Source organism: Chenopodium quinoa, unplaced genomic scaffold (assembly GCF_001683475.1).
Source record: "Chenopodium quinoa cultivar QQ74 unplaced genomic scaffold, ASM168347v1, whole genome shotgun sequence".
In the NCBI taxonomy this organism is placed as follows: Eukaryota; Viridiplantae; Streptophyta; class Magnoliopsida; order Caryophyllales; family Amaranthaceae; genus Chenopodium; species Chenopodium quinoa.
Window position 1 is genome coordinate 189,314 of NW_018742808.1, and position 13,384 is coordinate 202,697.

A 13,384-nucleotide genomic window follows, 5' to 3' on the forward strand; every position below is an offset into this window, starting at 1 on the left:
ACTCTGAATCATCCTCTTTAGATCGTTTATCTTCATAACCGTCCCCAGTATTGGAATCCTCCTCTTGCTCAAAATCAGGATCATGATAAAAAAAATTACCTTCTTCTTGCCTTTGTTAGCACCTTTGGATTTAACCCCATCATTCACCTTCACTGATTTCCCTTACAACCCAAAAAATTTCAGAATAGACAGCAGTGTTAACACAAAATTACATAAACCATAAACAAACAAAAAACACAGTCAACACGAGCACATCAACTCACCACATCCTTTCTACCACAAACACCACTTCCATCGGCTTCAGAACATTTCCTCTTAGTCATTATCCAATCATGCCATGTTAACACAAGCACTTAATCATCCAATTTCATACAACCAATGGAATCAATAAACTTCATTTACACAGTGATTTCATCCTCACTTCAACAATAGCTTAAAAAATGTTTGGAAAACAGCTATGACCAAAATCCAGAATAAGGGAGGACATCATTACCCTACTCATAAGCCCAGAATTTACCATACTCAACATTCCTTCAACGTATAAACAACTAGTTAAAGGTTTCAACCTCCTCATGCATGAATAACTAAATAACACAGTATAAAACGCATTCATCTAACATCCACAACACAATTCAGTTTTTTTGAGTTACACCCTAATCACAGACACTAGGTGACTAGATTTTCCCAAAGTTAGAAGGTAATAATACGGAAAAACCATTACACACTAAACAATTTTGCCACAACTGACATTCACGGAATCGAGATTAACACCACTACACACAAACCCTAACTGACTTGCTTTTTCGAAAATTAAAAGGTAATATATCGCAAATAACATTAAATTATACTCAATTTCACCAAAAATGACATGAAAACCACTCGCAAACGCAAAATCATACTAACTCACACCCTACCACCGACCAAGTTAAACACCCACAAATTCAACAAAGCCCAGAAAAATGCAAAATTCAATGACTTACCTAACAAGACTGGAATTCACTACTTCACTTCACTTAACAAAACCCGACGGTATGCTCCGATGAAGCCCAAAAGACGAAGGACGACAGAGGAGAAGAGAAGAAACCAGAGAACTTTAAGAGTCAAAGAAACAAATAAGTTAGAAGAGAGAGAAATAACTAAATGAAAGAGAGAGAAAGTTAAACAAAAGTCAAAAGGATATTTTCAAATGTCTTGTTACATTTCGAAATATAATGGAGTCAATATTAAAGTCAACACTATAAATAAAAGAAAACAAATTGCATTTTATTGACTCGGCTAGCCAAATTACCCCTGTGCCCCTATTTACAAAGGAGGAAGTGTTGTGAGACAAAGTAAAGTGTCTCACAACTATTAAAAAATTAAAAAGGTACAATGAAGAGAGAGAAATGTGGAGAGTGATAGGAAGAGTGAAAAAGGTAGTGTGGGCCCCACTTCACGTGCAAAACGGACAAAAATTTAACGGGACCACTACCATTAAGTCTATATTTTGTTCAACTGAAACTCTAGTTGAATCTTTTTGAGTACCACTGAGACTACATTTTATACCGCTGAGAGTGTATTTTGTACCACTGAAGTTCCAATGGTATGATTTAACAGCTGAATGAAACATCTCTAAAATGACATTTGAAATGCCTATATTGCCCTTGTGAGACATAATTTCATTATCTCGCAACCCTCCGTTTGGAACACCTCTTTACAAAAGATTGTAAATAGCTCCTATGCGCCTAGATGGACTCCAAAATACTCGTACATACTCTGTAGTGCTCGAATGTGTCATCCTGAAAATTGATGCATAAATCTCTTTTATCCAAAAGATTCTCTTTCAACAATCTTTTTAACTTCAATTATTCACTTCTTAAACCCCTCTTCTTCCTTCTTTAAACCCTCTCTTGACCTCCTCCAATATCCAACAGTTCTTCTGTTCTTGACAATGTCGTTTTGCTGATTTTTGGGTGTTTTCTTTGAACATGCTGCTTCATTTCAGCAATGTGTTCGTTATTTTTGCTATTATAATCTTATTTAATGGAAACAATTTCTGGGTTCAATGTATTTCTGGGCCCCACATTGCTGATGTTAACATTCTTTTGCCACCAAGAATGACTCATCCTGTTGAGTATCGTCTCCTTGGAAGTGATGGCTGCTTCAAATGGTCAGTTGATAATAATTTCACTCTTTTACTTCATCAATTTTTGATGTGGGTTTATATTTTTGGTAGGTTTTTATTTGGATTATTAGCTGAAATATGATATTTTGGTTAGTTGTTTTGTGCTGTGACATTGCTTTCAAACTGTTTGCAATCGGTTGATTTTGATGAACTATGCTCACATATTGTTCACCCTTTGATACTACTGCTCCTGTTTAAGTTGGATGAAATTTTAAGCGAAATCGGGTGTTAGTTCAAAGTTACTACGGTCTTGGGTGTGATTTTACATTTACCAGGGTTTTGTATTTGGATATATTTCTAATAAATATGTCGCGAGTTGCGATACAACGATAACTAAATGAGCAAGAAGCTAAAATAAGCTAAGTGGATAAGCCACACTGGTTGTAATTGCTAAATTTACCAAGATAAATTGATCTAGGGTAGTGTTTCAACTCCAATGATATATCAAGTTGAGGGGTTTTTGTCTTTTCGGATAAATGATGTTTGGAAGGGAGGTGGGGGGGGGGGTGATGAAGTTCCAAAGTAATTAGGCCATGCTGTTTTCAATTATCTGTTTTCATTGAATCAACTACATAGTTAAACAATAATTAACTCTTTGAACATCCAAAACATGAATATTCCTTACTAGCTGGTCCGAAAGTCTCACATTGCAGAAAGAAAGAGAAGTGTGTCAACTATATAGGACGACGTAATAAGGAAATTGTGTCAACTAATAGGGATGGAGGGAGTATCTTCCAATACATCATTAGAAAGTCAAAAACATGCCATCACAAGGGCCTTTCACAATTTCAAGTCAACATATACATTTGGCAAAAACACAAACAACCAACATATGAGAGTTACATTCATAGAGATGTCCCTTTATATCTATGCAAGTGAAACCAATGAAGTATTATTGAAGTACTTTGAAGTTATGGGAAAAGGTTCAATCAAACAATTACGAATAAATACTAATGGGAAAAATATTCCGATATCAAGGTAAAATAAGGGCTTTAGAGTGAAATGAATCCTAGTCATCATTAATTCTTTATATGATGTGAGTCAATTCATTATGGCATTACCTTCATGATGTGATGGCATGTTGTAGAATAAGATTGAGATGATGAATTATGAACAGGCAGGTGTTGCCCTCCTTACCATCCCTGTCTAGAAAATGGAGACCATATAATTACTAATTTGAATTAATAGAAAAGTTAAGGTTTCCCACTGGATATTGAAAGGTTAGAGGAAGGAATCTAAGAGATTTGTGTGAGAATGACAAATGGATATATATTTAATTGAGATGTGAGCAAGATTTCGGGTGCTATAGAGATTGGGGGTTAACCCAATTTAATCTATTGTAGCGGTGCCCTTTACAAATTATAAAATATGGTGGACAATTGTGTCTAATGAGAAGTATGTTGAATTGCCAACTGAAGTGAGCCTGACTGAGCTCTTTCCAATGATACTGTGAGGAGAAGAATGGTCATAATGAAATGTAGAGACATGAGGTGGTTACGCCAAAAAATTATGTGTAAGAAGTTGAACCGAAGAGATTGATTAAAATCTAACAATAATTATTTTGGTGATCTTTGCTCTCATGGCATCTTATCTAGTTTAGTCCGGAGAAATTATGGAGTTACGGTCAATGAAGTCCATGGATAGGCGTTAAAAGCCCTAGAGAATTTTCCATAGGAGAATGAAAGCTTGTCTTGAGGTCCATAAATAACATGTGAAATGTTAACAACAATAAAGTAGTTGGTGAAATGTTGAAGGTGAAATGTCAACAAATTGTAGCTGAGGTGAGGTTGTTGAGGCTGTTAAGTATAGGTATTACATTCTTTTATTGGGATGTTCAAACTAAGCTTCTTTCCGTCAGCCTCTCTTATAATGGGAATAAGAAAACCATGAATCCTTCCTTCTGATTGTAATGACTGCCCTCAGCCATAATCATCTCTTGTTCGCAAGTAAATGAGTAAAAGGAGTATAATTTTAGCTAGTAATCATGTTATTTTATGTTTTGGCTTGGTAGGTCATGGGATCATCATGATGTGTTATCTGTTGTACCTGAATACAATGAGAGTAACCATTGTTCAACAAGTGCTCGGTTACGATCAATTGCTCCTTACACTGGAAGAAAGGAGACTGCTGTTTATGCCGCTGATGTTCGCACAGGAACTGTAGTTCGTTGTAAGGTATACATTGATATGTTCTCCAAGATCCAAATTTTCCATAGCTCTGTTAAACTTGACTTGGATGGTCTTGCAACTCTTCGGGTCCGTGCTTTTGACAAAGAAGGTATTTACAACACTAATCTTGACATTTTCTCCTGAATTTGATGTATTTGTTCTTTTAGTGGTTATGCTCCTAGGTATGATTTATTTCCCTTTTCCGGTTTATTTTTGGTGGCACTTATGTGCTTCTGACATACTGAATTACTGACATGTGATGATCCTATTATGCATGAGTTCCTAATTATAGTCTTCAATGCAATAGTGTATCAACATCACAGTTATATATATTTTATCTTATCTATTCACGACTTCTTGTGGGATCACTAAAAGTTCTCATGGTTTACATAAGTAAGAAGCTTCTGAGTAATTCAAGATATTTTTTGCTATGATTATTGCTTGGCCTCTGTTTATGAATTAGCTTCATTTCATGGCATAAAGCTCACTCTTGATCTGTTACGCAGATAACGTCTTCTCTTCATTAGTGGGTTTGAGGTTCATTTGGCAACTGATGCCTGAAAGTGACGAGTCATCTCATCACCTTGTTCATGTCCCTTTGGGTGATTCTCCTTTAAGTGACTGCAGTGGATTTTGTGGTGATTTAAATATTCAGACAAAGCTTGAAGATAGTGTATGTTCTATTTCATAAGAAGTTCAGTATTAAATTCATTGTGTAAATGCAGCTTGTCTAATCAATATCTTATGTGCAGGGAGTGTTTTCAGACCTTTTTTTAGTGAAGGGAGTTGGCATTGGGCATGAAATTGTCTCTGTTCATTTGCTTGAGCCACAATTTGATGACATGACAGATAAGATTGTTTTGACTGTAGCAGAAGCCATGTCATTGGATCCTCCTTCCCCAGTTCTTGTTCTTGTTGGTGGCACAGTGCAGTACAGTCTTAAAGTCATGAGGAGGAACATTCCTCAAGGTTTTTTTTCCCCTAGCTTGTTCTTGTATATTTTCATGCAAATGTTATAAAAGCCTATATAATAAAGCTGTTGCATGCCTTTTTTTTTTTTGTTTTGTTTAAATCTATGGTGTCTGGTGACAAATTGGTAAATTAAAAGCATCATAATCATAAAGGCCTCTTTATTTGCTGGATTCTTGAAATAAGAGTATATGTCTGCACCACACATGCCTAGCACTACTGTTTTACTCTTCTTTTAGCCTTTCCACCCAAATTACCAAATTGTAAAAAGGGGACAAATAACTACTGTAGGAGGTATTATGCTTAAAAATAATTTTAAATAAAATTAATCGAATGAAGTGAGTGCATGATTGTGAGATTTTGCGACTCTCTACTTCCAAAAGTTGTTTTTTTAATCTCGCAAAAGTAACTTAACAATATAGTCAATAGTTATTTATATTACATAATCAAGCTCCGTTCAGCCAAAAAGTTCATTATAACTTTATATTTAGATTCTCCATTAAAGTCTATTGATGCTTACAAACTCTTATTGCCACAGACCCAGTTTGTACCTGCTGAAAAACTATTTAAAACGTTGTATAATTTGTAACAACTGGATGTGCAGGCAAGCATTTATTTCAAATTGCTCATAGCATTTACGTTTGTCCTTGCAGTTGTGCCTTTGCCCTCTCCATATCACCGCTGGTTTGCACTGAATACTTCAACAGCTCAGGTGGATGCTATGATGGGTCTTGTTTATGCATTAAAACTAGGTGAAACCAGTATCATAGTGGAGGATACCAGGGTTGCTGGGCATGTCCAGATGTCATCTCTGAATGTTGTTCTGCCAGATTATATGTCTTTACACTTGCTGCCTCTATCTAAATCTGGTGACCCTTTTGAGGGAGTAAAACCTACACCCCCCAGTGCATGTTGGTATGTTGTCTCTGGTCGACAATATCTCATTGATTTAAAGGTTTTCTCTCGAGGGCCTGATGCTCGAGTAATCTGTTTAACAAAGGTACTTTAACATCTGTATATCTCTGTGGTGTTTGGTTGAACCTTGGTTTTAAAAGAATAGGCTGCTGGTAGGACAAAAAAATGCTGTAGTCCTTATTAAGAAAAAAAGGATGTTATAATTGATTGAGAACCACTTATTACAAAACCCCTTATTTGTATATTTTTTGTTTATAATCAACTAATTTCAGAAAAAAAAGGAATTCCCACAAACCATTTTCATTGTTCTTTTTTTCTGATAACACAAAATTACCATTTATATTTTTATTGGCAACCTGAAAAAGCCCAAAGCTTGGTCCTTTCTTCCCTATCATTTTCTATTAAAGAGATGGAAGGGTAGTGGACTAGTGGCGTGCTGCAAATCCTACTCTAGAAACAAACCACATTAGTAGCTTGTGTAATACCAGTTATCTTTTCAGTCCTGGAAAATTTGACCCGAGTCTTCTCAATATTAGCACACAAATTCTCCATCTCTTGAAATTTATTATTTGCTACAGTTTTCTTTTCCACTTTTTAAGTCTAGTGTGCCTGAGTTCATGTCAAAGAGCATATACCCTGAGTCCCTGAATGAACATATTAGTAAGTTGTTGGTTTGATTTAGATACTTCATTTCTCATGTGTAATATTTTTTCACAAAACAAAATTGTGACCGTTCATTTTCCTGTTTTTAATCCCAATTTTTTTTTTTGGTGTATGTGAACGTTTTTGGTGTATGTGAACTGTGTGAGTTCTTACTTGATTACTTGAACGCAGAATGAGGATGTGAAATTGAACTATGATCAGCCGGAACTCTGGAGAAATTATCCCGTACCAGAAAGTGTTGCCGTCAAGTCTGGTTGGCAGCATTCTAGAATTTTAGAGGCCACTATAGAAGGACTTGGAAAGTTATCAGCTTCTTTAACTTACTCTACTGACCATCTTGAGGCAAAAGAGGTAATGTTTCACTAATATAACATTGAAGATCTTGACTATTACTGAAATCATTTGTCACTCTTATAGTCTTATGTGATAATTCTTCCACTTTGGAAGTTGGCTCTAAACTATTTACTATTTAATATGCATCCTTTTTCTTTTGAAAAGTGAATTTTTTTTTTCTTAACCAAACCTATAGAAAAAGGGATTCTGATTTAGGCTGTTTGTTTACTGTGGAAGATGATAAATTAATTTTGATTTCTTTATTAACATTATAGAAGAACAGATATGTAAAACCTCAAAAGTCAGAACAATCCTTTATTCTGCAATCTGCATCAGCAAATAGCCCTTCCTAGTTATGGTTGGAGGGAAGTCTCTTCACACACAAAAGGACTAAACAAGCTCACATCTAACAAGGTTTTCATATCACCAATATATCCTCTGAACTGATTGTTTCAAACTATCCTTTTCCATTTAAATCTTAGCAAATCTCCCCTTTAGCAGATGATTGATTTTTGATGGATAATTTTGTTGGATTTGTGGAAATGGTTTAATTAGGAGGATTGTTTGGAGAAAGAAACAATTATGGGATTTGATACCATGAGAGTTTGAGGCGTTGGGAGCTTGTCTAAGGATGGAAGCTGACTACATGCCCGTGTAGGCTGAGTTACACGATCGTGTAGGCCACGAGTCACGACCGTGTACCCTGATGCTAAAACAAGTCACAAGAGGACTACACTACATGACCTTGTGGCCCTATATCTCCTGAAACATGGGGTTAATCTACTAGGGTTAGGACTTAGGAGACTATTGTACCCTATAAATAGCTTATTAAGCCATTTAAGAACATAACACTCACTGGGTATTCTGTGTAATTATCAGATTAGAGAGGTTAGACAAGTCTAAGAGAGAGAATTTGTGTTTAGGCTTAGATTGAGAGATCTTTAGACCCTTGTATCATCATCTCATACATTGATTAAAGTCCTAGTGCAAAGTTCGTGGTTTTTGATTCCCTTTGGGAAAGAGAAGGGTTTCCATGTAAAATTCTTCTTGTGCTCTTTATTGCTCTTCTTTGCTTCCAGTCTATAATTTCCGCATAATTATATTGTTGATCACTTGATTACACAATTACGGAGCCCCAGATCATACAAATTTCACACTAGTTTGCATCTAAGTTTAACCATCATTAGCTGTAAGTCCTATGTTACTTGGACTCGGGTACCCATGTCCGACACGGGTACGTGTCCAAGCGTCCGACTCGGCTATTTTGTGAAAATATTGCATGATTTTAACTAAAAGTGAAGTGTTCGGGTGTCATACCCATGTCCGAGTGTCGAGGGTCGACACGGGTACGTGAGGTGAAATGAAGAGTCCGAGTAACATAAGCTGTAACTACCTCTCCGCAGCTCAACTTTCTTACACGACCCAGTACATATTGCTTGAACTTTGCAACGTCCACAAGTCTCTGCCTCTGGGCCTCATATGTAATGAGCACAAATCCATTAAACCATAACCTGTCCTGATCTTGTGCAGAAGCCCATTGAAACTTTATCATATAATTCTTATTACAAGCACCTGAAGCAATGGATTTCCATCCTCCAGCAATATTGGGATGACACATTTTCTACTGAGCAATGTGAGCTTTCTAGACTAATTAAGATAGCATATTTATGGGAAAGTCCTTCTGTAGCTTTGAACTTTCTCATAAACTCTTTTAAACATAATAAAGAGCTGCTCCATAATAATCTGCATAGAGCCTATTTAATTCTCTATATACTGCTGCTTTCTCAGTGATGCAAATAGCAGCAGGTTATATGTACTATTCCGCTTGCCATGATGACTGGTGAGCAAGCTATCAAATTTATGAGAGAGACGCAGCTTCTCTATTGTTGTGCATATTGCTCTATTGATCCTCCAAGGTTTGAGTATTTGAATTATTGGTGGAATGGACTCCCATTCATTTGATGTTAGGCTTTTGTGAATTAGTCGATATAGTATACACCATCAAGTCACAGATGGATCCCTGATAGTAACAGTATCTAAAACTAACACAAAATCTTGTTGTATGAGGGTGTTAATGTAAGTGGATTCTGCTATAGGTTTTGAAGGTTGTTCAAGAAGTTATGGTCTGTGACCCAGTGAGGGTTAAAGGAGAAGGAAAGAACATTTCATTGTCACCCCTTCTGCTTCCGTGGTCACCAGATATCTACCAGGAAGCACAACTAAATGCCGCGGGAGGTATGTATCCTTATCCTGCCTGGCTTAATTGGTTACCACCTATGTTATACTACTTTATGACTCTCTAACTATGTTTTTTTATTGGTGGTCTTGTAGGTTGTGCAAATTCACCTGCTGATTATAGGTGGCTATCCTCTGATAATAGTATTTTATCTGTATCAGCAACCGGTGTTGTTCAGGCCAAAAGGCTTGGTAAAGCCACTGTTAAAGCTGTTTCTATTTTTGATGATCTCAATTTTGATGAGGTAACAACTGTTTGCTTGTTATTAAATTTATTGTTATTATTATTTTTTTTCTCTGGTTTCCCTTGTTTTTATAATTGGAAAAATTTGTCTATCTAAAATGATAGTAAACCTTAGCTGCTTAGCAGATGGTTTCCAAATAGTACTATAATAGTTTATTTGAACAATTGTATCAAAGGACAAAAAATAGTTGGTCGGTTGAATACAGTACCATTGTTGAGCAATGGGCTATGTTACATCACTTAGCCTCTTTGGATGTCATATATGAAGATAAGATGTTGATATTTTTGGTAACTTATTGGGAAGTTAATGTTGTTATAGACTAGTCTACTTAAGAAATGGCAGAGCCATAATTAGTTCACTTTTTATTGCTAGTGGTTTATTATACTTCCTCCGTTAACTATTATTTGCAACAAAGGGGGTGTTTGCGGACTCCTAGGCAAAATTTGTTTGTGAGAGTAAAATTGAGAGAGAAAAAGTTGGGTGCATGTGATGAGGAGAGAGATAGAGAGAAATGATTACCTAAAAAGGAAAAAAAAAAACATTTGTTGCACATAATAGTTAGCATCCATTTATAGTATATGTTGCAAATAACCGTTAACGGAGGTAGTATATTCATATCTAATTTACTAACATAGTAATGGACATCTTTGACTATGATTAAATACTAAGTCAGTTTTCTTTTTTTTTTTTTAAAAAAAAATTACTAACTCAGTTAGCTATAACTAATGTATTTTTCTACAACTATTTATAGGTAAGACAGGGGCTGAATTTTTTTTTGGGGGTGGGGGGGGGGGGGGGGGCGGGGAAGGGACTGTTGCTTTCCCCAGCCTCTCTTTGATTCCAGCACTGTTTATAGGTAATATAGGGACTGGATTTGGGAAATGATTGACAAAACAAATCAACAAACCTCTTTCATCTTAAGCATCATTAATTTGTTAATCTGATCTTGAATTATTTATTTATAGCTCAAGATTATCTGAATTTCTCTGTACATGGATGTTTTAATCAGCTAAGAGCTTGATATATTGATGCTAGCCTTCCTTTAAATAAACGGGTGACATTCCTTTTTGTCCATTTAAATAATGTTCTAAAAAGAAAGAGAAAATCAATCAGGATAATGTGGTCGCACCATTGCCTCTAGGATTGCAAATTATTACAACTCCATTGTTTCATGATAAAGGCCAATTGAAAATTAACTTCAAATCAGATCAAGGTGGTTTGACTTGATTCTGTAAAGGAAAAATGTTGTCAAGAAGTCCTTGTTGAATTCTTGGAAGAATCATTATTTGCATAATAAATTAAATTTAATGCTTTGGTATATGGTATATAATATGTTTCAGTAATTGAATCTGATGTACCAAAAATTGTATACTTTTCTTTAATTCTGTGATCCTGTACTTATTTAATTTTATGTGATATAGGTGCACATTGAAGTTGCTCTACCTTCTTCAATAGTTATGTTGCCAGACTATCCGGTAGAGACTGTTGTTGGGTCACATCTTCAAGCCGCTGTGTCTATGAAAGCATCAAATGGTAAAACTCACTGAGTTTTGTTTCATTTAGCTCTTAGTTAACTGAAATGTTAGGGTCTGATTTCATGAATTCTTGTTGATGGCAGGTGTGTTTTTTTACCGTTGCGATGCTTTTAGTTCACGCATAAAGTGGTCTACTGGAAGTGAAATTTTTATAATTGTTAATTCTACTATTGAGGCATCTATGAAGAATGAACTCATGAAGAGCAAACGATCTAAACTAGGTCCTACTTGTGCTTGGACCCACCTTAGAGCTACTGGTCCTGGTCGTACTGTTCTACATGCAGCCTTTTCTATGCATACAAACACTGATTTTAACAAGCAGATATTGTTAAAAGCATCTGCTTCTATTGCATCGTTTTTACCACTTATTCTACATCAAGCTGGAGATGGCAATAAGTTTGGTGGTTATTGGTTTGATTTGGAGGAAAAACAAATGCGTGATGGATGGGAGAATTTGAACTATTTATATCTAGCCCTTGGATCCCATTTAAATGTTGCACTTGCTGGAGGACCCGAAAGATGGAAGAAAGAAGTTGATTATATTCAAACTGTAGAAGTTCTTGATGAAACTTGTTCCCTTCCTAAGGATGGAGTCCTTGTCCATGAAGTCCAAAGTTCAGAAGGAAATGGATACACAGTTTTATGCAAAGTGCTTGGTAACTTTGTAAGTCTAGCTGTTCTTACTTTATTCTTTACAGATAATATTTTCTGCAGAAGTATATCTTATCTTGGTGATTTGGGATCTTACTTTCTTTCCTGTTTTAATGTTCAGACACTTGTTTTCAAACGTGGAAATTTGGTTGGAGATGACCATCTGCAACCTGTGGTTGCAGAGGCAAAATTGCGACTTGGTTGCAGCTTTCCTAGTTCAATTGTAGTTCTAGCCGATGGACCTGGTTTGTTTCCTAATTCTTTATCCAATTTCTGTTCTAACTCCTGAAAATTGATAAAAATTGAAAATCCTTAGTATTATGCAGAAAATAACTAGTCCTCTAAGTTCTGAAACACAATAACAAAACTGTTTCATAATAAACGATGTGCTTCCAATCACATTCAAGCTGAATATTTGAAAGATAGACTCCTTAGGAAACATTATGGGATGCTTCTTTTGTCTAGAATAGTTTGAACAATTTCCATTCTCATCTGTCCTTGAATAATTCTAAGGCTTCCTTTTTTTTTTTTGGTATGACCCTATCAAACATCAATTATTTAATTTACATCACATCTAATCTTCTATTAAAGAGAATAGATAACTCAGCTAAAACTGATCTTTTTTGAAACTCCATGTGTAAGGGATTCCAATCCTGTCCAAAATTAACTATGATGCAGAATTGCCCAATACAATCTTTGTAAAAACCCAGAATCCACTCTCGAGAGTTATTCAAGAAGAAAAATTTTTGTGTAAGGGTTTCCAACTATTCGTGTTTTTGCATATTATTTCAGTGAACAAGTTGGACATTATACAATATGCTATTCAAGCTGATCGTGACCCTGGTCGCATTCGCTCCATGCCTAAAGCTGTGGCAAATGGGCGGACCATTAGACTATCAGCAGTTGGGATCAGTAATTCTAGAAATGCTTTTGCCAACTCATCTTCTGTCCCCTTAAGATGGGAATTGAACAACTGTCAGGAGCTTGCAACTTGGGATGAAGCTTATAATTCTCAACTGTCCGTATCCAGTTGGGAAAGATACCTACGTCTGGAAAATAAATCAGGACAGGTACTGCTGAAAAAGCTAAGCTTGGTGATGATTGTTGTCCGGTCTCTATGCTTGATGTGGTTGATGCGTTCAGCGTTTGTAACTTTTTAATGATCTCTCTATCTTTGGGACCTTTATTTAGAATAATCCTTTGCTTCAATTTTCATCTTTTGAACTTCTTTTGTTTTTGAATTTATCTTCTGTGAATAAAAATAAAATAAAAGCAATTAGCTCTTCATCACACTTTTTTTTTTTTTTTTTATTTTTTTATTTTTTTATTTTTATTTATTTATTTATTTATTTTATTTTTTATTTTAAAATTCTTTTTATAACATGTTCTAACTAGATCATGCTTGCTACCAAAATTTCTTGTTTAAGTAAGTTCATCATACTGAGCTCTAACTTAGCATGATGGTATTGTTATATGTTTTAATATTTTAATTTTGCTTTGGACTTG

The 13,384-nt window shown here is 35.5% G+C and overlaps 1 protein-coding gene across 3 annotated transcripts in view; it reads left to right on the forward strand.

Moving 5' to 3' along the window:
* Positions 1-1,754: 1,754 nt before the first annotated feature.
* LOC110725029 (nuclear pore complex protein GP210-like) overlaps positions 1,755-13,384 on the forward strand; it is a 32,696-nt gene continuing 21,066 nt past the window's right edge. For 2 of the 3 annotated variants that reach the window (XM_021904509.1, XM_021904510.1), the window contains exons 1-12: positions 1,757-2,149; positions 4,176-4,441; positions 4,839-5,005; positions 5,085-5,301; positions 5,955-6,301; positions 7,051-7,230; positions 9,309-9,447; positions 9,544-9,692; positions 11,114-11,225; positions 11,311-11,891; positions 12,000-12,123; positions 12,671-12,948. In XM_021904509.1, coding sequence (XP_021760201.1) covers positions 1,968-2,149; positions 4,176-4,441; positions 4,839-5,005; positions 5,085-5,301; positions 5,955-6,301; positions 7,051-7,230; positions 9,309-9,447; positions 9,544-9,692; positions 11,114-11,225; positions 11,311-11,891; positions 12,000-12,123; positions 12,671-12,948 — 2,742 coding nt within the window. In that variant the 5' untranslated portion in view covers positions 1,757-1,967. Of the gene's footprint in view, positions 2,150-4,175; positions 4,442-4,838; positions 5,006-5,084; positions 5,302-5,954; positions 6,302-7,050; positions 7,231-9,308; positions 9,448-9,543; positions 9,693-11,113; positions 11,226-11,310; positions 11,892-11,999; positions 12,124-12,670; positions 12,949-13,384 lie in introns of all 3 variants that reach the window. The other variant, XR_002512120.1, reaches the window with a different exon arrangement.